The 27763-nt window shown below is 35.5% G+C and overlaps 1 protein-coding gene across 7 annotated transcripts in view; it reads left to right on the top strand.

Annotated features, from left to right (window-relative positions):
- Rps6ka3 (ribosomal protein S6 kinase A3) overlaps positions 1-27763 on the top strand; it is a 98082-nt gene that overhangs the window by 17357 nt on the left and 52962 nt on the right. For 2 of the 7 annotated variants that reach the window (XM_051176669.1, XM_051176668.1), the window contains exons 2-4: positions 2950-3043; positions 4000-4036; positions 10206-10262. In XM_051176669.1, coding sequence (XP_051032626.1) covers positions 10221-10262 — 42 coding nt within the window. In that variant the 5' untranslated portion in view covers positions 2950-3043; positions 4000-4036; positions 10206-10220. Of the gene's footprint in view, positions 1-2949; positions 3044-3999; positions 4037-10205; positions 10263-24182; positions 24324-27763 lie in introns of those variants that run through there. The other 5 variants (XM_051176671.1, XM_051176670.1, XM_051176672.1 and 2 more) reach the window with 3 other exon arrangements.

The following is a 27763-nucleotide window of genomic DNA, read 5'->3' as shown; positions in this document are numbered from 1 at the left end:
TGTCATAGCTCATGGTTTATTAGTAATTGCAAATAAATTACAGAATATGTGGCTTAGATAGTACTACAACTTAAAAAATAAGCAGAAGCAGTGAATAAGTAATAGTTGCTACTGTTTATTTCTTTAGCCAGTGGTTATTTAACAGCAAATTAATTTCTGGGTGATTGCTATAGTTTATTTTCTTGTTTAATTTATCTTAATCAGGGGAAATACATGATTCTTGCTTTTGGTAGTTTTAGATTTAGGACCCTTGAGATGACTCACTGGGTAACAGTGCTCATCACAAGCCTAGCAACCTAAGTTTGATCCTGAGGCCGACATGGTGGAAGGAGCAACTGAATTCCCACAGGTTGTCCTTTGATCTCCATGCATGTGCTGTGGCATGTTCACACACACAGAATTTTAGAGGCTACATTTGGCTTAGAGGACCCAAGTTAATTTCCCAGCACCCATTGTTAGTGTGCCCACAAGCTCCTGTAACTCTAGCTCATATATAAGTAATTTCAAATAAAAAATAGATATTAAATATTTTTCACATTTATTTTATGGCTTAGAAAAAATCAGTTTTTAATAGATACATGAGTCCTTAATCTTTTATAATTTCGTTTATTCTGAAATGTAGTATTTACCTATCTTAGTATAAATTATAACAATTTGTCCTTATTCTATTTTTATGTTAGTTGCTACTCATGTTAAAGTTTTCAAATCTCCCTTGTTTCCATTTATTTCATGTTATAGTCCTAATACATCTGCTTTTGTGTTATGGTCTGTTTAGTCTGTGGCTAAATGTTCAGAACTTTTACATATTTACTGTTTGATTATTTTTGTGTCTAAAATATCACATGCTAATTATTTAAAACCTGAAAAATAAACATACACAGAAGGAATAATATATATCTAATCGTGCTATAATGAAGCATTATTAAAATATTAGTTAAAGAATAGAGGATTAGATTTAGATTTTATTCTAAATGTGGGCCCTACTTTTTATCCTTGGAAAGATTATTGAAATTTTTCATGTGTTCACCAAATATTTATTGAGCATGTATTATGTGCCAGGCATTTTGCTGAGACTACACTAAAAATATTTACAAATCCATCTTGGCTTAATTTTTCACTTGTAAATTGATATAATGTCTTTTGAAGTGGGTAGAAGCATCAGAGATAACTTAGTATTTGCCTAGTGGTCAAGAGCTCAGTAATTGATAGCAACCATTATTACTGTGGATTCAGTACTGGTGTCTTTAGTCCATAGTACTTCTGTGATCACCTTAAAGGGTCTTTGTTATAGATTTTATGTTCAGTATTAATATTAAAAACACTTTCCTCTATTTTTATTTAAAAATGTAAATTAATTGTAAAACAATTGGAGATGATATAATTAAATGTTAAAACACTTGCCTACCGTGAGGGAAGCCCTGGGTTCAATTCCTGGAACTGCAAAAGTTAGTTACATGCTTTCTCTTTCTATATGGTTTTCTACAATTACCTCTTTTCTTTGACAGTAAATAATGGATTTTTTTTATCCTTCTTATATGTAAGCCTACTGAAAGTTGTTAGTATGAAGCATTTTACACACAGAACAGTGAATGTAGCCTGAACAAGCACCATTTTCTAAGAATACAGCCCACTCTTATTACTGCTGCTTCCCCTTCCACACACTGTCATACCCCATCTCCAGTGAATTATTTTGAAGCTAATTAATCCTAAGTGAGCCAACTCCATTGTAAATATTTGCATCGTATTCCTTCAAAAATAAAGACTTAAAACACTTAACTGTCAAACTATTCTCACACAAGAGAATAACTCTGGGGCTGATGGTTCAACCCTATAGCTTGCTCGAGATGTAGGATGGGTTCAAATCCCAGGCCGGCAACTTAGTGAGACCCTGTCTCCAAACAGAAGAGAACTACATATATAACCTAGTGGTAGAATATTTGTCTAGCTTGCGTGAGGTCCTGGCTACAGCCTCTAGCAGTTCAAACAAAAGGCTCCAATAGCATCAAGTACTAGACACTTTAAATAGACACTTGACATTTCTTTTATCACCTTTAAAACGGTTACTATCATTTTGTGTTATTTCCTTGAGAAATTTTTCTTCTGCCATATGGAATACTTTCTTTGAGACAGTTGTGAAAGATAGAAGAAAGACTTACTAATCTGAAAAGAACTGGGTTTGAGTTCTGTTTCTGCCATTCACTAATTTACTTAACAAGCTTTGGTTTCTTCAGCTGTGAAATATGGGTAATTAATACCTCATAGTCTTAAGGTTGAATATAATGTTAACATGAAGGACTATCAGGTGTATCACCCACATAGCACATTCTTTAGTGATATCTATTTTTATAATTGTGTGGTATTTCAAAATGTTGCAAAACCTACTAGATACAAAGTAAAAATAATGGTTGTTAAATATACTTTTAGGAAGGGTGGAGGATTTTTTCTTCTCCTGCTACCTCTTTTGAGTCCATATTAATTTAGTCCAAGGTTATAAATCTCAACTCTGTAAGATAATTTTTCTTTTAAATTTTTTATATACTTAGAGCAATATTTATTCAATTTTCCACATTATCCTTTAGTGGGATTAAATTAGTCATTTATTCCTGAATATTAACTTGGTGTCTGTAGACGTTACTTCTCCTATTCTTGAGCTTTTTATCCTCCGGATGGTTTTCTAGAGTATGCCTTTACAGTTTCTTTTTAAAAGATGCTACCAAGATGGTGACATTTTATAAGACTTTTGCAGAAGTAAGAATAATTTTCTATGGCCTTTGGACTTGAAAAACTAGGGTGAGGTATGAAATCCTTAGATTTTAACTGTTTCCTTTTAACTCTCTGTAGGTGATTACTTCATCGTCTTCTGGCATTTTATTGTAAGGAAAAAATCTGAGGTCAATTTGATTTTAGTGCCTTTGAAATAACCTATTTTTTCTGCTTGTATGCTTATAGGATTATATCTTTATCCTTGAAATTTAAAAACATTTGCCAGGACATGTCTTGGTGTTGATGATCTCTGTTGAACCTTCTCAGTCTGCAGTCTCAGGTATTTTTTTCAGAACTGGAAAGTTTTCTTATACTTTTGATTGATTAATCTGCTCTGTTTTTTTTTCTTAGGAACATTTGTTATTCATAGATTATTTCTGTCTGTCTTCCATAGTTTTTAAATTCTTTTTTTTTTTTCATTTATTCAAGTTTGTCCTTTGTGGCATGGATTCTGTTTTCTGCAGTGTATGTTCTGATACTTGCTATTCACAATACAGACTTAATTTTCGCTACTGTGTTTCCATTTCTTTACTCCCAACATAACTTGTTTCATAAACAGAATTTCCCTTAGGGGTACACTTCAAAAACATGAGGTGGATCTATGCCTAAACCTTGTTTTCTGAGGCCACAACTACAGAACCAAGAAAAAAACAACTAAATAAAAACTTAAGAAAGAGCCCTCATAAACTTAAAAGTGTAGATACATGCCAGAGGTTATACCAACCCAGTCTAGAAAATACAGCAGTCCTGGGTACCAGCAAGTTTTAGGTAGCAAGAAAGCTAATAAAGCAGGCATAATGGCACTGTAACTAGAAGATAAACCAATTTTTCTAATTACATTCATCGATTTTTCTCTTTAAAATATACATAATAAATGCATATAATTTTGGGGAAAAAAACAGTACCAAGAAGAAAATTCTATGGCCCAGGTAACCGCTGATAAGATTTTATGTTTTGCTAGTTACATGCTCCCATGTTGGGAGGGAGGGGTACAGATTTGGGATCATACTTACAGCTTTATATCCTTTTAAATGTAATATATTTCAGGCATATTTGCATCATTAATTTTTCATTAGGCCCTGATTTTAACCATTGCATAGTGTTCCTACATATGAATAGATGTATTGTGATTTATTTAACTAGTCCCCTGTTGGTCATTTAGATTGTTTTCTATTTTAAAGTATATTGAATATCACTGTACATAAGTCTTTATGCACATCTCTGATATTTCCTTAGGATAAATGAGGAGCTGATTCTTAATCCTGTCACATTGGTAAGGATTATATACATTCCTTATTAAGAATATAAAATGCTTGTTTCTTATTGTTTCAGTGTGATTGCATAGAAGCTTCTTTGGATTCTGAACAGTACAATGGTATTTTGACCAAAGTTGGAAAGAGGTTTCTGCTGCCTCATGCACAGCACCTTTATGATGAAACTTCTGCTACATTACACTTTCAACAGGAAAACCACTGCTAGGATCAGGGAGTTTGGAAGGCAGATATGCTTGTGGAAATGTGAGGGTGTTTTGTTTTGGGGTTGTTGTTTTCTTAAGTGTAGTCCTTTCTCCTTCCTGCAACTTGGGTCTCTGTATTCATATACTATGGCTTCAGACCCTTTTCTTCTTCCTTTCTTATTACTTTAGACTGTTATTCGCTATGAGTAATCCTATTCTCCCAGTGTTCTTAATGTGCATTTCATCTCTAGGTGAGAGCGTGTAAGTAGTTGGTATGTCCTACAAAGGTAAAGGTCAAATTTCATCCATCACAGATCACTTCTTAGTCCTAATACACTTCTTCCAGATGATATTCTGTTAGAAAGTCAAATAATTTTTAAAAACTTAGCTTATGTTTTTTTTTTTTTTCCAAAGAGACCAGACAATACCCTGGGAATATATGGTATACCATGAACTGCAGCACAATAATCTCCATAATTGGGTTGCTGAGAGTGAAACATTTTTAACTAAGAAAAGTCTTATTTTTAACATGTCAGCATTTCCCTTAAAATACTTTGGAATACTTTACAAGTATTGAAACTTCCGTTTAGAATTACTGTTTGAATTGTTCCTCATGGCACCTCAAAGACAATCTCTAGTGATCCCTGTGTATATAGCATTGAAAGTTGTTTTGAAAACAACCCCTGCTGAAACTGAAGCGAACAGTCTCCTTTATCTGATTTGTTCTGATCAGCCCCATATTGTAGGTTAATCCAATTTGTGACTTTTTACACATTTCAAAGTAACAAAGTAAAGCATGATTAGCATTTCCTACCCTTTTCCAGTATTTCACATTGTATTTGCATATGTACAATCTGCCAAGCTCTACAGTTTTTAGACTGGCAGGCATTTTGGTAGGATGAGAGAGGATAAATACATTTGCCTCACTTTAAAACTATTTTTCATACTTACTCTTCAACCACATTATACAGAAAAATAGCACACACATGAATGATTTCTTCTATCCTGCTTGGCAGGAAATTGTCTGCCATGAGTGGTGAGAAAGGCATCTCTCCTGTTATTCATGGCAAGACATCTTTAGAACTTATCTACAGAAATGGAAACATTTCCCGATCATTTGAGACAAAAGAGAAAATCTGTAGCATGGATTGCCCTTTTATGGACCCTTCTAATTCAATATCCTGCGAGGTTGGCATTATATTATATTATACATCTTATAAGCAGAGAAACTGCAGCTTAAATATTTTATGAAATTACCCAAAGTATGTCACATGGCTAGGATTTAAAAATGATACTGACCAACTTTAGTTTACACTTTTATAATTGTCTTAAAATTAAGAGAAATTCATTTTCTTGTTTAGTAGATCCTATCCCCCTAACTTTAAAAACTATAGAAAGTGCAGCATTGAATCAGACTAGTCATCTGTTTATCCTAGTCTCTAGTAATGATCAAAGGTCAGTTTTCAAATGGGAAATAAACTTTTTAACTTCAAACATAACATATTCATTTCTAATCATGCTTGAATCCTTGTTTGATGACTAATACCAAAGGTTGATTTTACTAGAGAAAAATGTCTCTAAAAGTTGGTATGTAGGATAACTTTGGCTTTCCTATTTTCCAACTTTAATAATGAAGTATAAAGTTTACTCTTCCCTAAATTTAGCAAGAAATGGATTATTTGCCTACACTAGAGAATAGGATACCTTTGGGATCATGCTTCACTTCAGTTGTTTCTTAGAATGTATACTGTCAGTGTTAGTCAAATATTTCAGAAAAGATAATGTATTGTCAGTTTGTGAGTGACACAAAGCTGAAAATAGTGAAGTGGTTTACAGATTTTCTGTTCCAATAAATAGAAACTGTAGCAATAAGATTATAGATGAGAAGAGATGAATCAAAGTTTTTTTTTATTTTGTTTTGTTTTTAATTAAGGCTTTTTCTGTGGAAAAAAGTAACAACAGGTTCAAGATGAAAGATGCATTATCTTGGGTATGCCCCAATATATTGCTGGCACATAAGTTGTACTGTAAGTAAAAACGTCGAAGCGGGCTCTAGATGGTTCTTCACATAAAAGTAGCTTGGAAGCTTGATAACCTTAGTTCAATCCCTTAGCCATTCCCTCAGGTTGCCTCTGATCTTCATACACATACTATGGCATATGTAACCACCACTGCCAAAAGCAAACTAAATAAATATTGGTAACAGAGAACTAGATCAGTAGTTAGAGGACTTTTTCTTACAGAGGACTCAAATTCACTTCATAGCACCCATATTAGGTGGCTCACAACTATCTGTAATTCCAGTGGATGCAACACTTCTAGCCTCCATTGGCACCTGCATATACCTACACATACCTACTAAAAAATATTTTTTAAAAAGACAAGGACTAAATCAACAGAAAAGTTAGAATGTGTCAACAAAATGTTGAGGCATTCCCAAATTTTGTGAATGTGAACAGCATCAATGAAAGTTTATTATGTAGGAAAGGGAAGTGATGTGCCTACATTTCTTCTTTTTTAAAACCAGAGTTGGAATGTTAATTGCATATGTTTTAATATACTGTTCTTTAAGATGAATCAAGAATATGCTCAGAAAATAGGATCACAAGTCTCATCAGTCTTAAATATTCGGAGAAACTTGAATTATCTGTAAAAGATAAGACTTGGGCACATTATAAGCATGGATATAGATTTGCTTCCAATGGCTTTGCAGGAATGTAAAGGCAAATTAGTCTTCATTTATCAGTATCTTCTTCAAGTGGAATTTGTGAGTGAGGAAAGTTACTGTACAATGAGGAATTGTGTCTAACAGGCAGTATTTTTTTCAGAGGCAGTCTAGTATTGGTCTACCTGATAAGCCTACATAATTATCCTGATAGCATTTGAACAGAGGTAAAAACAGGGTAGATAGAATTTAAATAAATTGTATGATGCAGTTGAAACAGAAGACTTTTGAGATGTCTTACTGATTGTCAACAGGATTTTATGTTGTATCATTTTATCCTTATGAAACTGTTTTATCTTAATAATAGTTTACATTGGTACAGTTAACTAACAAAGTGCTTTCTTATGAATCATCTCAATTTTGAGCTGATAATAAACTTTTGAGTAGATAGTGAAAATAATCCCAATTTTAACAGAGAAATTGATACGTTAAGAGAAAGTCCACTTTCCCCAAATCTTGAGACTTATGAGTGCCAGTTATCTATGTCAGTACTGCTGGTCTACCAATTCCAAGTTCAGTGCTGTTCCTGTTGTACCAGCTGTCTTAAAACTAAAAATCGAATTGTGATGTTTGTTCTGCATGCATTGAAATTTACAAGGAGCTGATGGCTCTAAAAATCTATTTCTATTGAAAATATAAATGTTACCACCAGTTAGAGCATGTGTTCTAAACCCAAATAACAGTGAAAGGTACATACAATTAGATGGTGACGTTCACTAAGAGAGTAGTTGCAGGAAAAGTAATAGGTTGGTTAGCCACAGATGAGATGATTGCATCTGGACATAATAAAAAATAACTAATCTGATTGTTTACTAAACGCCAAATACTCAGATTAGGTTTTCATGTATTTATCTTTCATCTTCACAGTCCTCTGAATAATACTCTCTAAATTGTTAATTTCTGTGTACATAAACTAAATTTTATGTAGTTTAAGTAACTTACCCAATGCTTCATCATTGCTAGTATGAGAACAGGATTTTGAATCTACATGCTTGACTCCAACTCAGTATTCTTAAAAACTAGTTTAAGGTTTCCTTGGATTAGATTAAAACAATAAGAAGTCAGTCAAATAAAAAGTTATACCTTTTAGAGGAAAGGCATGTCTTAAAGATAGTTTGGATGCCCTTACCACAGAAACGGGGGTATTGTAGCCTTTGAAAGTATGTCAGGGAATTAAGATTTTATTTTCCATATGCTCCCTACCCACTCCTTCCTGCATTTTGCCACCAGTTTTGTCCTTTGTGTAATTGTATAGACAGCCTCCATCATAGGAATGTAGGTGCCCTTTGTTTAAGTCCATAGACATTTTAGGATAGAAGACATGTTTACATTTATCTCTAAGCCAGCACCTAGAACATAGCATAAATAAATGAACAAACAAACGAATGAATGAATGAATGAATGAATGAATGAATGAATGAATGAATGAAAACTAGAGCTGGGGAGAGCAGACAGACAGGAATTTAAATTCTGAGCATGTGTCTTATGTGATACTGTGGACTGCCTTTTATTACTTCCCCATTTATAATGCTCTAAAAATGGTTAACTTAGATCCTGGTACATTTGTTGAATCTAACAAGGAGTTAGAGGGCTTTTGTCCACTGAGGGAATAAAAGAAGTCCCTTTATATTCCTAAGTTCCAATGTTTTAAGTTTTGTTTTGTTTCTTTGAGATATGGGCTTGCTGTATAGCTCAGGCTGGCCTCAAATTTACAGACCTCCTGCCTCAAGATCCTAGGTTCTGAGACTATAAACATGGGTCACCATTCCCTACTATTTTATTTCTTAGTTACACAAATAATACATATTTATTGTAGATACTATAGATACATTACAAAATTCAAATAAGCAAAATCAAAGTTGAAGTCATCTGAAATTCTGCCTTTTAGAGATATAGCCACTGTTAACATTTTGATGTATATCCTTCCAGAGTGTTTTCCCATACAAATATATACATTAGGACATGTATATATTTGTTTTAAATGGGTTTGTTATAATCCACATTGTTTTGTAAACTGCTTTTTCACTTATTCTATGTGATTGTCTTTCCATGTCAATAAATTTACATTTTTATCATTTAATGACCACATAGTATTCCGTTATATGGATGCATCATACTATATTTAACTAGTTCTCTATTGTTAGGAATTTAGGTTTCCAATTTGGAGTACTTTTTGGAAAAAATAATTATGGTGAGCATCTTGTATATACATCTTTGTACACTTGTCTATTTTAAAAAGTAGAATGAATGAGAAACTAAAATTTTATGTGTGATATTTGTTTGTTTTCAATAGACTCAAATTGTCTTCCTGAAAGAGTGCTGATTTCCACTTCTCCACCAGTAAACCCAGAATGCTTTTTTCCCCATGCCCACTGAGTGTTAGTTTCAGGTTTTTTTTTTTAAGCTATTAATAATTTGGAAAGCAAAGGTATCTTTGTGTTAAATACATTTCTGTGACTGGCACTAAGGCTGAATTCTTTTTTCCCTTATTGCTCATTTCTGTTGAGGTTCATCGTTTTTTTCTTACAGGTTTGTAAAACAAAGATCTTTATGTATCAAGGATACCAACTCTTTGTCATGTTGCTTTAGTTTTTTTTGTTTTTGTTTTTTTGTTTTTTATATATATATATATATAATCAGTTTGTCTTTTGTAATCCTTTGTGTCTGGTAGAATAACTTATGGATGCAAGTGTCACTTTTTTCTTTATGATTTCTATTCTTATCTTGTAACTATTGCTCACCCATATTCTAATACTTACTTAGTTTTATTTTTTTTAACATTTAAATGTTTAGTCCATCTGAAACTTACTTTGATGTAGAGATTGAGCTTAGTTTTCCCTATAATAATTAATCAGCTTCTCTGATTAATTATTAATGACATTGGAGTTTAGAATCTGTTTTGCTGTACAAAGTATTATAAATGATGTTAGGTGAGGCTTGAATAAGACCATTCATAATGCATTTACCTATGAAGCATAAGAGCTCATCTGGAAAGGTATTCATCGTTTATTAGTTCCATGGGAAATACTCAGCTAATTTCAAATAATTAAATTACCTCTGAACTTCTGAAACACAACTTATTACAAAGTTGTCCCTGCATTCTTAGATGGTGATTCTACTTCACTGAAGCCCTTTAGGGATATTGATATTCTAGATGATGGGTTGGTAGTTTTGTTGGTTTACTTTATTTTTGTCTGTCTTTATATAATTCTGATGTAAAATCTGTTTTGGTAACTTGTCTACTTGATGTGCTTTTCACAGAATGGACAGCAAATTATGGATGAACCTATGGGAGAGGAGGAGATTAATCCACAAACAGTAAGTAAAATAAGTGTCACAAAGGACAGGGATAAACCAGATGTTATAAAATTATTCTTAATTTTAAACTAAGTAAAGCAATCATTTTACAATATAAGGCATTCCTGGATGCTTTCACATTTGTTTTTCCCAAAATATGCTGATGTGTTTATCTAATTATTTTTTATAAATAAAACCTTGAGAGTCAGATATCTGGGTAAGAACCTAAATGATCAAAGAAGTGGCAGAGAAGCAACCAGTGACCTCCTATGTCTTTCGGTGACCTCCTATCTCTTTCTTTCCTCTATCCAAAAGGGCCAAGATCTTCTCTCAGCCCTGACTTACTACTTTCTGTATCTATTTGTTCTCCGTCCTCCAAAACCTTTATGGTTAATTTTGGTCATCTAGTAGCTAGCTCTGCCCTCTGATTCAAAACAAACTTTATTGTCAGTCTTCAGGAGTGTCAGAATGCAATCAAATTATCACACTAAATACTGTTTAAGGTTTGCTTTAAAAGAATGACAACACTGGTTCTGGTGGCACAGGCCTATAATAAGTTCTCAGGAAATTGATACACTAGAATCACTTGTCTGATACCAGCTGGTTTAGTAATAAGTTCAGGCCAGCTTAGGCTACATAGACTGAGTGTGTGTGTGTGTATGCCTGTGTGTCTGTGTGTGACCAGGACTACAAAGAGAATCCCTGTCTTTTAAAAAATCTAAAACAAACAAAAAATCCATAAATTATCTTACTTATACACTTATTAATAAGTGTATAAAAACTGTATGTAAAAAGCCATAAAGTTGTCAGGCGGTAGTGGTGCATGCCTTTAATCCCAGCACTCAGGAGGCAGAGGCAGAGGCAGAGGCAGGTGGATATCTGAGTTTGAAGCCACACTGGTCTACAGAGCTAAAGATACCCTGTCTTGAAAAACCAAAACAACAACCACAAAAGGCCATAAAGTTTGAGAAAAGATCTATAAGAATTTTGGAGTAAGTGAATATGCTGAGATGTGAAAACTAAATTTTTTAAAAATATTTTTATTATGTTAACCTATAAATTTGTCAAGGCTATCCTGAAACTCCGTAGACCAGGCTAGCCTTGAATTCACAGAGATATTCCTGCTGAATACTGGAATCAAAGGCACACGCTGCCAGGTATTTTATAATTCTTTTATTATTTTGTTTTTTACCCCTCTGAAGTGAGTCTAGACCTTACTGCATAGCCTAGAATGGTCTCAAACTGGTAGTTCGTTTACCTCAGCTTCAAGTACTAATATTAAAAGGCTATCATACCTTGTTTTAATTTTTTATTGTAAATGGGATATTTTTTTTTTTTTACTGTCTTCCATCTAGTTACTGCTAATATGTGTATCTTTGGCAGAGGAGTGGTTTTGAGAAAGGGTAAATGTAGCTACCTCAGTCTGTCTAGGAAGCCAAGAATGTCCTTGAATTCCTGATCCTCTTGCTTTTACCTTACAAGTGATGGAATTATAGACATGCACCATCATGAGTGCCTAGTTATATGTTTCTATTGCCTTTTTCAAACATATTTAACATATTGCAAAAGTTAATTTCTCAGAAACCAAACAAATAGTTGAATATAATATGAGTTATAGAAGAATTTTACTCTTCTGCTTAAAGCATTTCAGTAGTTCTATGATTTCTTTAAATAAAGGCTAAACTCTGCAATCTGACCTATAGTATCCTGTATAATAATAAATAAGGCCTTTTCCTACTTGTCTTCACATCCTCTTTGGCCACACTACTCTGTCCTCTATTCAGAGTCCACCCATTCAAATATGTTGTCAGCTTCTCTTTTGCGTCTTCACTTTCATGGGTATTTCTTTTCCTGTGCTTCTTAACTACCCACACCTTTCCATTTAACCTAATCATTTCTGAGGTTCAGAGGTTTAGATACCATTTTAACTGAGATATCTCCCTGTCTCAAACTAGCACTTTGACTTCCATTCTGAGTAAAGCTTGTTCCTTTATCCAGCCATAATAGTCTACATATCTTAATGCAAATGCTACACCAGATCCCATTATTTATTTACTTTCCATATTCCCCATTAAAGTGTAAACTTCATGAATTAGTGGCTGAATATGGCTTATTCATTGTTTTATAGTACCCCATTGGTGTCAAGTAAGTATTTGTTTATTCATTTGTATGCATGGATTAAATTTTACCTGTGCAGAAACCCACACATAAAGCCTAGTTCTGGGACTATCATCAGATTTTGTATAGATTCCCACCCCCTCAAACCATTTGAGGAATTTTTCATCATGGTCTATAATATATATTGACACATAAATATATACAAAAATGATCAGTGTTAGCATTGAGCCTGTTTTGCTTTGTGTAATAATTCTTTTAGAAAGAAAACCTCCATTTTCTACTTTCTGTAGTCTAAAAAGTATATGATGTCATATGGCTTGTACTTTTGCTTATGGCACTCCTAATACTTCATCTAGGAGCTGCATTATAGAGACAGGTTGGAGAAGTGTAGATCTATGATATTACCAGCAGTGTGAATGATCAGTCTAGTGAATATAGAATTAGGCTCAATTATCACATGCAAATAGTATTTCTCTATTATAATTAAATCCAAAAGACTATCCACCTAATGAGATGGCTCAGTGGGTAAAATGTTTGCTGTGCTAACATGAAGGCCGGAGTTTAGATCCCTGGGAGCCACATGAAGTCCAGGTGCATGGTGACACAAGCCAGTAACTCTAGCACTGGGGGGGGGGGGGTGCAGAGACAAGTGTATTCTTGGTTAGGGGCTTGCTGGCCTTGCAGTCTAGCTGAAACAGTGAGCTTCTGGTTCAGTGAGAGACACTGTTATTGCGGTAAATAAGGATCAGGATAAACAAATAGGCCGAATAGATGTTTATTCAGGGAGAAATAACTTACAACCTAGACAGATGAACACCAGGAAATTCAACCCGATCCTCTCCTGTCCGAGTCATGCCAGAAAGAGAGCGCCTTCCTGGCCCCCTCCGACCTCCTTCTACAGGTCACTTCCGCCCATGGCTCCACCCCCCAATGGGCGTGGTCAGTGCTACAGAAGGACTATCTCACTACACACTGTCTTAAAAACAAAGGTGGAATGCAATAAAGGAAGTCATGCTTGATCAGTCCTTGTCCCTCAGATGCACATCCATGTGCATACATACTTATTTACATTTGTGCATTCACATGCAAATACTTCATATAAATAAATCTAAAAAGATTACCAAAATTTGTATTAACCTCATACTAGAAAAGTACTTATTTTAAAATACAATTAAAACTTACTTTTTGTCAGCTACTAATGATTTACATGGTGAAGGTCAAAATGCTATATTAATCAGTTACAGTTTCTGTAGGCCAACAGTCTGGACACAGCATAGCCTAACCTTTGAGTTTCAGAGACTGCAGTCAGATTGTTAGACCCAGATAGAGTATCATCTGAAATTTGACTAGGCAAGGATCTCCTTCTAAACTCTCATGGCAGCTGGCTCAGATTCCTAGCCCACAGGAACTGTAAGATAATTTATGTATGAAGATTATTAACCAGTAGGCATTTTTGTAGGTTGATTAACCCCTTTACCATGGTCTGGGATACAGAGTTATGATAAGCCAGTTTTCACCAAGACAATATAAAGGAGAGCAAAGAATCACCAGCCTATAATTCACACCACCAGAGGATCCAAGATACAAGGAGGAACCTAAGAGTTTCATACAAGGTCCCTCAGAAGGGAAAAGAACAAGATCTCCTGAGCATATTGAGAGTGGGTGGGGCAGTGAGTGGAGAGGGAGCTAGGAGAAAGAGAAGGGAAGGAGAGGAAAGCATGTGAGACTAGGAAGACTGAGTCAGGGGAGGAATAGATACGAGAAAAAGAGAGAGAGAGATGCCATAAAAGAGGTAACCATTATAGGTTTGAAGAGAAAACTGACTCTAGAGAAATGTCCAGAGACCTACAAGGATGACCCCAACTAACAATCTGAGCAATGGTGGAGAGGCTACCTTGAATGCCCTTCCCTGATAATGAGATTAATGACTAACTTATCTACCATCATGGAGCCCTCATCTAGTGGCTGATGGAAGCAGAAGCAAACACCCACAGCTAAACACTGAGCTGAACTGGAATCCAGATGCAGAGAGGGAGGAGTGATAAGAAAAGGGGGCAAGACCAGGCTACAGAAACCCACAGAGACAGCTGACCTGAACAAGGGGGAGCTCATGGACCCCCAGACTGATAGCCGGGAAACCAGCATTGGACAGTCTAAGGAACCTCTGACAGTGGAACCAGGATGTATCCTTGGTGCACAAAAGGACTTTGGGGGCACATTCCCCATGGAGGGATACTCCCTTAACCTAGAGGCAGGAGGGAGGGCCTAGTCCCTTACTCCAAATGACTTGACAGATTTTGTTGATCCCTTCTGGGAGGTTGATCAGGGGGCATGGGAGGGAAGGAAGAGGGAGGGAGGGAGGGAGGGAGGGAGGGAGGGAGGGAGGGAGGGAGGGAGGGAGGGAGGGGGAATTGAGATCAATATGTAAAATGAGAAAAAGAAAGAAAGAATCCTATTACATGATAAAAGAAAAAGAACAATGTCTTTAAAAGGCATAGTGAAAATTATTTTCAGCCAATATATTTTCAGACATTATCTATTGTTATCATAAAGCACAAGAGGAACCTTGACAGATTCCATAGTGAGCAAGTTTGACCAAGGTGGGGAACAAACATGCCAGGCAGATAGAGCTTTGTGAGAAGTTTTGTTAGAAAGAGAAAGAGAGAAGGAAAGAGAAAAGAGGTAAAGAGACACTGAGACAGAGGGGACAGAAGAGAAGAGGGAGACAGGAAAAGTCCTGTCTGGCCCAGGGCAACAGCGAGAAAGAGCATAAGTGGGGGGAAGGGGGTCTGTCTTTTAAAGGGTCTTTTGCCCCTGCGTCCAGACTAGTAGTCATGGAACCCTGGGCTGACCAGAGTACTCTCTGAGTGCATTCTGCCAGGTGACAGGGGCAGGCCAGCATAATGCCTGAATCCTTACACCTATTGGAAGAAGTTTGTTGATGAAGAAAAAGAGGCATGGTACATGGTACACAGGACACAAAGTATTCAGTACTACAATCCTGCTGTAGAAAGGGCCTTCCCATCATGATAAATAAATGAATATTCAGAAAGCTAGTTTATTCAGTAGGCTTAACGAATACTGAATCCAGACTAAGACACACAGTTCCAGGAATGCTGCCCACAGAGAGGATAGGGAAGCCGCCAACAGTATAAAAGTGATGAATTCTCCAATAGGTGTGAGTGTTAAAAATTCACTTGAGAAGCTGTTGCGGAGCAGAAAGAATTTGAAATAGATACAAGGAAAGCAAGTTTTAAAACAAAGCCACCATAATATAAGCTTAACAAAACAAAAACAAAAACAAAAAAAAAATGCAGCTAGAATACTAGGAAATTAACAATTTCTACATAGTCACAGTAGTTATAAACAATAAATAATTTTACATAAATTAATGGTATGATTGCTGAGTTATAAAATTAGGATGTCTAATGATGTCAGAAACTGATAGCATTAGATGACAAGTCAAGGAAGCCAAACATAGTGACACTCATACCCTTAATCCCAACACTGAAGCAGGTAGGTTCAAAGTAAACATGGGCTACATATGGAATACCAGGCCAGCCTGAGCTAGAGTAGGACTCTGACCAAAAAGAAAGAAAGAAAGAAAGAAAGATAGATCAGAAGGAATGATGAAAAACCTGAAAGGGTGCCAAGAACTGCTGCTTTTTTGTTATAATCCTGGCAGCAATTTTTAACCCTTTCACCTATAATTTAAAAATTGAGCAATTTTTAAAGTAGCTGTATCATGTAGTTAGATTTTTAAAATGTAAATTTTAGAATATGCCAAATGGGGGTTGAAGACCAGATACAGGATTTTGAAAAGTACATGTTAATTTGGGGATGAAAATTTTTCATAGGAAAATGGTATAAAGAAAAGACAAGGAAGGGAAGGTGAGATGTGTGATGGTTAAATCCATTTGCCTAAGATGATATCCATAAAGAAGAGCCTAAGTTCTCCTGAATATGAAACATCTCCACTCAGACCTTGTTGATACAGTTAGTCCTAGTGTGTATCTTAAGCATATCATTCTATTTGTGAGAAAGCCATTTCCTTTTGGCCTGGATTTTTCTTTTTTTCACTCATTAATTCCTTTCCCATTTTTTTTCCTGTAGTCTGCCTCCCAGTCATGTCTTAGATCCTTTTCTATCTTCTCTAAGTTTTAATGCTATTATTCATCCTAAAGTGTCAATCCTTACGTGTCTTAACTCACCTAAATTTCCTTATTTACTTTGTACATCTCAAGTCATATTAAGAAAATTTGCCGGATTTAAAATAAATTGCTCATAGCAGAAGATCAACTAATAGCATCTCCCTCCCCAGATATGTTGGTTTGTCAAGTTCATATTTATGCAAATTAATTTATTTCACAATTTACTCCAGCCAGTATCTTTTCTTTTGTCTTCTCTGGTGATAAGAATAGGTTACTTTTTATCTTTCATTTTTGCAGGAATTAGAGGAGAAACTGCCTTCATAGCAGAATATAGAACATCCCCAAAATAAGATAGCTTCCTAGACTTCAGTCTTTTCTGTCATTTCTCAGCTGGCCAGAGAACTCCATGTTTTTCATGATCCATGCTGAAAAATTGGCAAGTCTTGACTGTCAAGATGGTCATTAAAGAAAAATATAAAGCAGTTTTCTGTTTAGTGGGGAATTGATTCTTGTAGTAGTTCTTATAATACTATGCAAAGGTCCTTCTAAGGATTGAGACTCAAAGGAGAGAAGTAATTCCTAGCACAAAGTAAGAGCCTAGGAAGTATTAATTTTCCTGTCTTACGCCTTCTGGAGACTGCTCTTGTTTTTTCATATTGTTTGCCAGAGATAAAGTATATTCCAAAGGAATAGTGTTGTAGCCAGTATTTATTTGTTTGTTATTTTGCTGAAAGTAGGTCTGGCATCAGACAGAATTATGAAATTATTTCACCTTTCTTTAGTTTAGTCTTTTGACCTTTCTGTTCCATCTGCCATTCATTTGTTCATTTATAAATAAGAAAATAAGACAAGAATTGTACTCTGTCATCCAGCTTCAAACATACATGAATTGCTTACAACATCACCTTTGTAAATAACATATTGCTACAAAACAAAACATTTATTAACCCGGTCTCCATAGCTTTTGTATTATAGTATGCATATAATTGTTAAGAAGTGAAGAAAGTTAGTTAAAACTAATACATCCAAAGTACTCCAAAATCCAGAACTTTTGAAGGCATGCACATGATGGTGCAAGTCAAAAATTCCACACCTGCGCTGATATGATAGATTGTACTAAAAAATGCAAACTCATGAAAAATACTAGATAAAATTATCTTCTGACTGTGTATGTAAGGTGGATATGAAACGTACATGATCTCTATGTTTAGACTTGGGTCCCATTCCCAAAATACCCTACTTAATTAGGCATTTGAACATACTCTGAAGGTGTTTTGTTTTGTTTTGTTTTGTTTTGCCATGCTTAGGATTGAACCCCCCAGGCTTTGCACATTCCAGGTTCCTTTATGAAAGACACAGCAGTGATTAACCTTCTCTTTTCAGATATTTAGAAGTTATACTGGGGCACTAGGAGTTAGCAATAATTTCTATCTTCCACTTTCACTATTATTTTAGCTAATTCTTATTTTATAACCATGAGGCTCCAATGGTGTGCCTAATCCCCTTCAAGGAATTTCACTTACTCATTTAGTCTCCCTCCAACTGCCTTAAAACTTGAATTCGAGTATCCCAAATAATAATACTCAAAGCCCTTAGTTCAGCACACCATTAGCAGTCATGGTTAAAGCACAAAATAATCTACAGAAAGAATCTTGAACAAAGTAGACAATAGGCAATGAGGTACTCAAAACAGGAAAGTACAATTGGGTACTCATTGGCAGGAAAATGCATGTGTGGTACAATAACACTTACTGACTAATTTTGCCAATTATTGTCTGTCATTCTAACTCATTGACTGAGAAGTGTAGTTCAGCACTCAGAGCTTGGGATAAAAGTACTCTAATTGATCTAAATAAATGCCACTTAGGGGAAATACTTGTGAGATAAATAGGCTTATAATTAACATGGCATGGCAGCATTAAATAGGATATGTGTACGCTAGACAAACTTTCCAAGCTTATAAACATTCCCTTTGCTGATTTTTGGCATTCTTTCAGAATTGTTTTGTTTTGTTTTTACTTCCTAGAGACCCTTTTCTCTATCCCTTAAAACACCTCTTCACAAGAACTTGAAACTACTTTTCCTTTTATCACAGCTTGCCATTGGTATGGCTTGCCTCTGGTACAGTGCCTCCTCTGATTTAAAGATAATTCCTTGCTCTAGTGTATTCATCACAAAACAGTATCCATTCTTTCAGGTTGAATGATGCTGTCCATATTTGGAAGAAAAGCAAATGATTTAACTCAGTAATATTCAAATATGTATGATTGAGTGAGTCAAACTAAAATATTGACAAATAGAAAGCTATGGCCCCTTTATCTAATTGAATATTTTAAGCTATTTCATACAGACATAACCAAGACTATCTTAAGCTAACTATTTCATACAGACATAACAAAGACCTTTAAGAGTAAGCAGAAAAAGCTGTATAGACAGAGAGGAGATGATAGGTTCCTACCTTGAACACTGGTGCTGTTTCCTCTCTTCTGGCCCATGGGAAGGACAAGTACAACATAGCATGCTTGACAAGTACAACATAGCATGCTTGCTTTCCATCTAGACAAGGCCTAAGAAGCAAGTTCTCACAGTCACCAGGAGTCCACTACCATTTAGTTCAAGTCAATTATCTCTGTAAAACTTGTATCCTGTCTCTGATTTCAAAACCTTAGATTTTAGCTCTTATAGTAGCAGCTATAGATCAATGTCCGCTAAAACTCATACTTTGAGGAAAATACTTAGATACAAAATCCTTAAATATCTGATAAACTTTTACTATACAAAAATATATGCTTAAAAATCCGTTAAGAATATGATGATTTTATGTGGTTAGCATACAAATTTCGATGGGTTTTTTGTGCGCGCATGCATGTGTGTGTGCGTGTGTGAAGACAGAGTTGCATATATTCCAGGCTGTCCTCAAATTTCCTATGCTGTGGAAGATAAGCTTGAGCATCTTACCTTCCTGCCTCCACCTTCAGAAATACTGTGATTATAGGTTTGTGTCACAATACCTGGTTTATACCTGACTGATAATAACTCCAGGGCTTCGTGCATACTAAGCAAACACTCTACCAACTGAGCTGCATCCCCACTTGCACAAATTGTTTTGCCTTGTTTTCCAACTGTTATAGGATCATGAATATGGCTGATAATTGTGTTTAACCGTATTTATGGTTCTGTCTTAGACCATCTACTGAGCTATCTTCCTTCAGAGTCTTATCAGAAAGTTTAGCAACTTCCTGGTTTTGTTTGTTTTTACCTATGTCAGCTATTAGATTCTCAAACTGTGGGTCTCAACTCCTTTAGGGGTTTGAACAGCCTTTTCACAGGGTAAAAGCTAGGTGTGACTGCATGTGCCTGAAACACAGAGGTTCTCAACCAGTGGGTCATGACCCCTTGGGGTAGGTAGAACAACCTTTTCACAGAGATTGCCTAAGATCATTGGAAATGCTTGGTATTTATATTACAATTCATAACAATAGCAAAATTACAGCAATGAAATAATTTTATGGTTGGGGGTCACCACAACATGAATAACTGTATTAAAATGTCACAGCATTAGGAAGGTTGAGAAACACTGCACTAGTTACTTCACATATATTCTCCATTCTTCATTGAACTGCTTTATTATGCTGCCACCAACATCCCTTCACTGCCATCTTCAAACTGTATAGACTTGAACAGCAGGTTATTTAATGTTCTCTCTAAGCCTCAGCTCCTTTGTCTGTAGTACAGATATCATACTTAAAAATGAGGTAAGTGGTAAGAATTGTCTGAGATAATTCCATGTAAACAGTAGTGGCTAGGATAGAGTACTATCTTAAATACTATTGTTACAACTATACCGGCAAGAGAACTATATCAACAAATAGGAGAATTGAAATAAAAACAACTCGATATTCACTTAACAAAGAAAAAAGTAAACCAATAAAAAGTAAGAAAAGGGAATTCAATATAAATTCAAAGTCAGTGAAATAGAAATGGGTGGTGCAAATGTACAACACCAGGAAAGCAAGCAAAACAGGCTATAACCACAGATAGGAAAGAGATTCAGGGATTATTTAAAAGTAATTGCATGATTAAGTGGAAATGAATATATGAAACAAATTCATGAGCTGAAAATTATTAAAGCTGGCCTGAAGATGTAACTCAGTTGGTAGAATACTTGCCTAGCATACAGGAAACCCTAAGTTCTATTACACCACGTAAAAACAAGGTGTGATGGTGTAGACCTGTAATCCCAGAACTTTGTAAGTGAAGTTAAGAGGACCAGAAGTTCAAGGTACACTCTTCAACTACATCCTGAGCTTGAGGGTCAGCCTGGCTACATGAAATTTCCTGCTTTAAAAAAAAGAGGGGGGGCTGGAGAAATGGCATACTGGAGGCCCTGAGTTCAATTCCCATCCACATGTGGCTCACAACCATCTATAACGGAATCTGATACAAATATCTTTAAAAAAATCTACATATTAAGTTCAGAATTACATTAAGACAATTACCTGTAAAATACAAGTGTAGGTAAGTATTAAGAAACTTTTTATATACTTTATCAAATTAGTAAATCAAAGGAAGAAACACTGCATTTATCACTTTAAAGATTTAAAGAAAAAAATTTATCATAGGTTTAAAACTAAATGTTTATGTCTTAGTGCTTTAGTGGCTGTGTTCACAAAGTCACGATCCAAGTAACATTTGGTATTGCTTACTTGTCATTCCATTGATGGAGAAATTCAGTTTTGTTCTATGATTGCAAGCCAGTGAAGAATTTTGGTTAGGGCCATAACCTGTTTATGTTTGGTTTGTGTTTTGGGTTGTTGGTTATTTTTTCAAAGTTAGGATATAGTATAAAGCTGTGAATAAATTAAGTCTTTAGTTGTGTGTATCCATATTCCTATTTGAGATAGGGTGTCTCTCATTGTATAGATTAGACTACGCTTAAACTCCAGATCCTCTAGCTTCTTCCTCCCTAGTATTGGAATTATAAGCCTGTACTATCACACCAGGCTATGATTTGTACTTTAGGATTATTCTGCCTACCGTAAAGAAAAAAGGAATGCACAGGAAAAATTGCAAACAGGAAAACAATACTCGAAGCACTACTTTGAAAAATTAGTTCTTTATAAGTATGAAATTACTAAGTATGAAATGTACATTAAAGATGGGGATACCAAAATGGCACAGGAAATTAAATGCCCCAAAGTAGATTTGTATTGTAGTTCTGTTGGTATTCACTAATAATACATTTAAGGTTTATTAGACCTGGGGTCAGTAGATTATACCTAATGGTCACCTATTTTTGTAAATGAAGTTTAATTGAAACAGCCTCACCTATTCCTTTCCCATTGCATTGGCAAGATAGAAGACTTCTATCCTACAAAGCTGAAAATGTTTGCTCTCTGGGACTTTACTGAAAACTTGGTAATATATTTAGTGTGGTCCAAATGTCTATGTATATATATACAGAAAAACAATAAAGAAAATTTCCAGAGTAAAATATTTTATTTCCAGAATAAAATAGAGAACTGTTCTGAACAGAGGCACTGTTTCCATAACTGGTTGTGAATAAGCATGGTGCTTGCTTTAGCTCAGTATAGTCCAATGAAGTTCCTCATGTTCAGACTACATTAGGTGGATGTCCTAACTCTGCTGCACTGTTGGAGCTTCTTAAGAAGACTTAAGTGATCTATTTTGAAATATGGGTGAATGCTGTTCTTATGAAAAGCTTACAGGTGCTTTCCTTACTAAAAAGCAGTCATACATTTTAAACTGAGGCTAGTGTGCAGTCATCTGAATATGATTCAAAGATCTACTTATTTTTTACTTGATTTCTAATGTATTTGGTGGAGTAGCATTTTTTAATTACTCTCCATTTACTAGATGCCCTTGCCATGAAAATTTGATGTACCAAGAAGAGCCCTGGCTTTTTATTTAGCACATGATGGGCACTATAATATATTGTCAATCAGTAAGTACTCAGTTGAGCTCCAACTAGAGATCAACTCTGTCACCAAAAGTGTACCTACCCCTGCCAGTTTCTTCGTCTAGAAAGTTAGCATATTCTTACTGTTTCTCCTTCCACTTCCCTTCCACTTTCCATGTACTGAGGATTGAAGCCTGGGTTTTACACATGCTACACAAAACGATCACTGATCTACAATGCACCCTAAGGCCCATATTCTGGATGTTTTTAGAGTCTCTTTGGGTTTGAACTTTCAGTGATATTTATTAAATTTTATAAGCTATGTAAATTAGCACTTGAGGTTTTTCTTGGGTCCACATATATTAAATTTACATTAGATCACATCTTGCATCTGCTAATCCTTTGGTTATTTTAAGTGCCACTTCAGTAATATTCTGAGTGTTGGTCTAATTTAAAAATATTTTTCAAAGCAAAAATGCCAGTAAGTGAAATGAGGAAGGGCTTATATGAAAACCATTCTCCACCTTCCTTTCCAGCTTAGTTTTGTAGGAATTTGTTTTTGCTCACTAATAAAATCAGTGGTTGGACTTTTTAATTTAGATTTTATCAGCCAGGAATTGAATTTTAGTTACTAGAGCCAAGCCTTTTTTTTTTTAATTTATTTTTTTTTATTTTACATATCGATCCCAGTTCCCTCTCCCTCCCTCTCTTCCTCCCTCTTTCCTTCTCTCCCCCTCACATGCACCCTGACCACCCTCTCCTCCCACCCCACCCCAACTCCACATGTAGAGTGATGCCATCCAGGAAGGGTCATGTAAGTCTGTCAAGTCATTTGAAGTAGGGACTAGGACTTCTCTCATGTCTCTAGGTTAATGGAGTATCCCTCCATCGGGGATGTGCCCACAAGGTCCTTTTGTGCACCAGGAATACATCCTGGTTCCACTGTCTGAAGGCCCTTAGACTGCTCAGGCCTTCTAGCTGAGACCCAAGTACAGGGGGTCTGAGTCAGTCCCATGCTGGATTCCCAGTTATCAGTCTGGTGGCCCGTTAGCTCCTCCTTGTACAGGTCAGCTGTCCCTGTGGTTTTCTGCAGTGTGGTCTTGTCCTCCCTCTCTGCATCTGGGTTCTGGTTCGTAGAGCCTTGCCTTTTTTAACTCAGTACATGAGTGATGATTATAACACATGTAAATTTTAAGTTCCATTTACATTCATTTAAGATGGGTAGACTTTATCCTTCAGTCTAAAAGGTTGTTTTGTTTTTGCGTGTAGTCTTTGTTTTCTAACCATAGTTATGGAACTCTTCCTTACTGACAGGGAACACCCATGGCATGGCTATATATAACTTTAAAGTCATCTTGAGGCCATGTCTTGTACATGGGTATAAACATTATAAAGGGTAAATTCCCACACGTGTATCAGCAACTTTTATTATTTTAATGGTAGTACTAGTTTCCCTTGCTTTTAAGAGTCATAGTTTAATACTGCTGTTTCTCAGTATTCTAAAATGGCATTCATTTTCCTGGTTTAAAAAAATGGTTATGGCTGCTGGAAATCAGGAGGAAAAAGAAAAAGCACTTCAACAGGATTTGGTTATCAGCAAATCTGTTGCAGTTTCCTGTTCTGGGCTCCCTACCTATCAGCTACAAGAAAGCCTCTGTAGGCAGGTTTCTCCTTTCTTTTACCACAGGAAAACTGTCCAGCCTCTTTTTCTAGCATTTTCAGGGCCCGCCTGACAGGAAATTTTCTAATTGCCGGAACAGCTGGTAGGAGAAAACTTTGCAGGGGCTTGGCCTCCTCTTTCTAACTCAAGTTTTACCGTCAAGAATTCTTTATCTTCAGCATGGTTTCGTAGCCATGTTTAAATTTTTGTCTTTTCGTGTTCGCTCTGTACAGGTAAGCTTTGTTCAACTTCTTTTTTAAAAATAGGATGTTTTATTGAGCACAAATGTTAGTCATTCAGTTTTATAGGTTCTTTTAAGGAACTTTTAAAATTTAGAATAAGTTTTGAACTAACATTTAAAGAAACTATTTTACTAAACATAAGCTAGTTGGTTGTATTAGATTATTTCAACATTCATTTTGTTTATTTATTTTTATATTGGATTATTTCTGCTAGAATAATTTTATCATGCTTGTATTCATAATTTTATATAATAGAGCAAATTACTTTAATTCTCAGAATTAAACTAGTTATGATCAGAATTGCAAAAAATTCTGTTAAAATACTAGGAGGTTATTATGTAAGTAATACTTATTTTAGCATATAGGATAATATTATTTTTAAATAGTCAAACACTTAGGTTTTTGTTGAAACTGGTTCCTGTAAAGACTCAAGCAGCTCTACATTTAAGTAACTGTAAGCAAGTATAGGCACAATTTTCAAAGAATTATTTTTGTCACAGTAGATTTAGTGGATGATAATTTGCATTATATTTAATATAAAATCCTGCCAAAATTAACTTCATGCGTTGCCATGAGAATTGTTCAGTAACACTCTCTTTAAAGAGTTACATTTGCTGATTGAGACTCTAGGCAGGGGTGAGGGTGGGGCACAGTGTTGAAAATGTTGGTCTGGAGAACTAGCATTTTTTTAAACATGGGAGAAGTTGGCTCATGATAGTCTCATAAAGAATTTTGTTAAGTAAAAATGTTGAATTCATTTATTTTAATTACAAGTGAAATAAATTGAATTTAATCAAATTATGTTCTAGAATAAATTAAAAATAGTTTACCATGGTTTAGATAACCATACAAATTAACCATACTAATTGTTTGCCACACCAAATAATTTATAAAGTCTAAATCATGTTAAAAACAAAAGTTAAAAACTCCTTTCAAATTAACTGTTACAGTGCTATAGGAATCTCTGTACAAAGTGATTATTCAATAAAGTACCCTTAAAGGACAAGCTATGTGTACAAATAGGTCCGTAGTTAAAAACTTTTTATGGTCTTGTACTAAGGAGCATTTAAATATTTTTCTTCGAGTTTTAAAAATGTTTTCTGACATTCAAAACAATTTGGAAAATACAAATGCCTCAAGAACAGATTTCCTGACTCAAGGGAGGAGAGGAAAAAGGAAGTTATGTATACAAGGTAGGGCATAATGCCAAAGGTTGAATCATTCTTTAAACTCAGTTAATATCACCCAGTGTTAGCATGTTACAACACTAGGTTTTTAATAACTCAAAAAGACAGTTTTCTTTAATTCTTTTTTACATTTTTGAGTCAAGATTACATTTTCCTCTCGTGGCTTGAAAGGAATTTTTTCTGAGGCAGGGTTTCCCTGTATAGCCCTGGCTGTCCTAGAACTTACATCATAGACAAGGCTTTGTATACTTGCTTTGTAGATCTATCTGCCTCTGCCTCCCAATGCTGAGATTAAAGGCGTGACCACCATGCATGCCTTAGAAAGGAAATAATAAGTTAACCTTTTTCCCACTTTAAGGATTAGCTTTAAAGACTAAGTATGAACCTGGTGGCCTTTAATACTAGTATGAGGTATTCAGTACCCCTAAGCTATGGGTGACAAATGTCAGGGAAATTTAAAAGAATGATGTAGAATTGTATTGTAGATTTCATTTCTTATTTTGCCTATCATAAAACTTTTGCTTAACAGACTTCATAAAAAATATTAGAGAATTTATAACAGTTTTAGGTGCACAACATAATGATATTTGTAGTGACAAAAGTACTCATGTATCACATAAAACAATGCATACTATGATAGGCTACCACGTGAAACTAGATGTAATGGTGCTCAGCAGTAATCCCAGCAATGGAAAGTGCATATAGGAGCATTAGTTCAAGATCAAGGTCTACTTGGGCTACAAAGTGAGCCTTTTATCTCAGGAAATAATTCAAGCCAGGCATTGGTGGCTTACACCTTTAATCCCAGCACTTGGGAGGCAGAGGCAGGTGGAACTATGAGTCCAAGTCCAGCCTGGTCTACAGAGTGTGTCCCAAGACATCCAGAGCTACACAGAGAAATCCTGTCTCAAAAAATTTCAATATAAAAGTGGGAAGATAGTCAAGAAAATTTCTCAGAAAGTACAGACATAAGAGATTAATAAGTATATATAATTCCAAACCCATCCCAAAGGGAAGGTGAAAAAATAGAAGTCCTGAAAAACTGGAATAAAATTATTAAATATTAGTTCCCCATAGAGATAAATAATCCATAGATGATAAAATTATCTAAGCACCAATATTCTGAAAGTAGATTTTGACTTAGTTCATTAGTGTGGAGTGTCAAAATAATAAAGCCAGACAAGGTTATATATGTCTCAAAAGTATAGATTAGTAAATAATAAAGGGCAGCAAGAAGCCTCAGTGGGTAAAGGAATTTGTTTACAATCCTGGCTAACTGAATTCAGTCCCAAGAGCCACATAGTAGGTGATAACTCACTCTACAAAGTTGCCCCCCACCCTGCATGCGCTCTCTCTCTCTCTCTCTCTCTCTCTCTCTCTCTCTCTCTGTTTCTCTCCCTCTCTCTCTCCCTCCCTCCTTCTCTCCCTCCCTCCACACTACCACTACCACCTATATGTTAAATACATAAAATAATATGTAAGGCAGAAGAGATGGCTCAGTATTTATGAGAATTGGCTCCTCTTCCAGAGAATTCGGGTTTGATTCCTGGTACCCACATGGTGTCTCTCAGACATCTGTATCTCAATTTCCATGGTGCCCATGGTGCTCAGACACACATGAAAAGAACATGCTTATACACATAAAATTTTTTTAAAAAACAGCACAGAGAAGAAGTAAACAAAAATTCCCATCCTCAGCCAAAAAGCTATTCATAATCCATATGGGAAAGGGAAAATCATTTTTCCCTATTGGAATGTCATCACTAGGTATATCAACCATCCAGGGCAGGCCCCATGCCCAGGAATAGTTGACCAACACAAAATAAGCTCAACTATTTTATTTTTGCTTTTATTTCATTTTCTGTTTTTTGTCATGTTGGTGTTGGTTGGTTGGTTGGTTGGTCTTGGCCTTTGCCTTTTGTTTTCTCTTTTTAAAGATTTATTTATTGGGGGTGTTGATAGTACATGCCTTTAATACCAGCACTTCAGAGGCAGAGGCAGGTGGATCTCTGTGAATTCAAGGTCAAGGCCAGCTGGTCTGCAGAGCTAGTTCCAGGACAGGCTCCAAAACAATACAGAGAAACCTGTCTCAAGAAAGAGAGAGAGAGAGAGAGAGAGAGAGAGAGAGAGAGAGAGAGAGAGAGAGAGAGAGAGAGAGATTTATTATGTAAATATCATTCTGCTTCCATGTACACCTACATGACAGAAGATGGCGCCAGATCTCATTACAGATGGTTGCGAGCC

This window comes from Phodopus roborovskii, unplaced genomic scaffold (assembly GCF_943737965.1).
Source record: "Phodopus roborovskii unplaced genomic scaffold, PHOROB, whole genome shotgun sequence".
NCBI classification, from domain to species: Eukaryota; Metazoa; Chordata; class Mammalia; order Rodentia; family Cricetidae; genus Phodopus; species Phodopus roborovskii.
The sequence above is the reverse complement of the archived record's forward strand: the minus strand, read 5'-3'. Positions and strand labels throughout refer to the sequence as shown.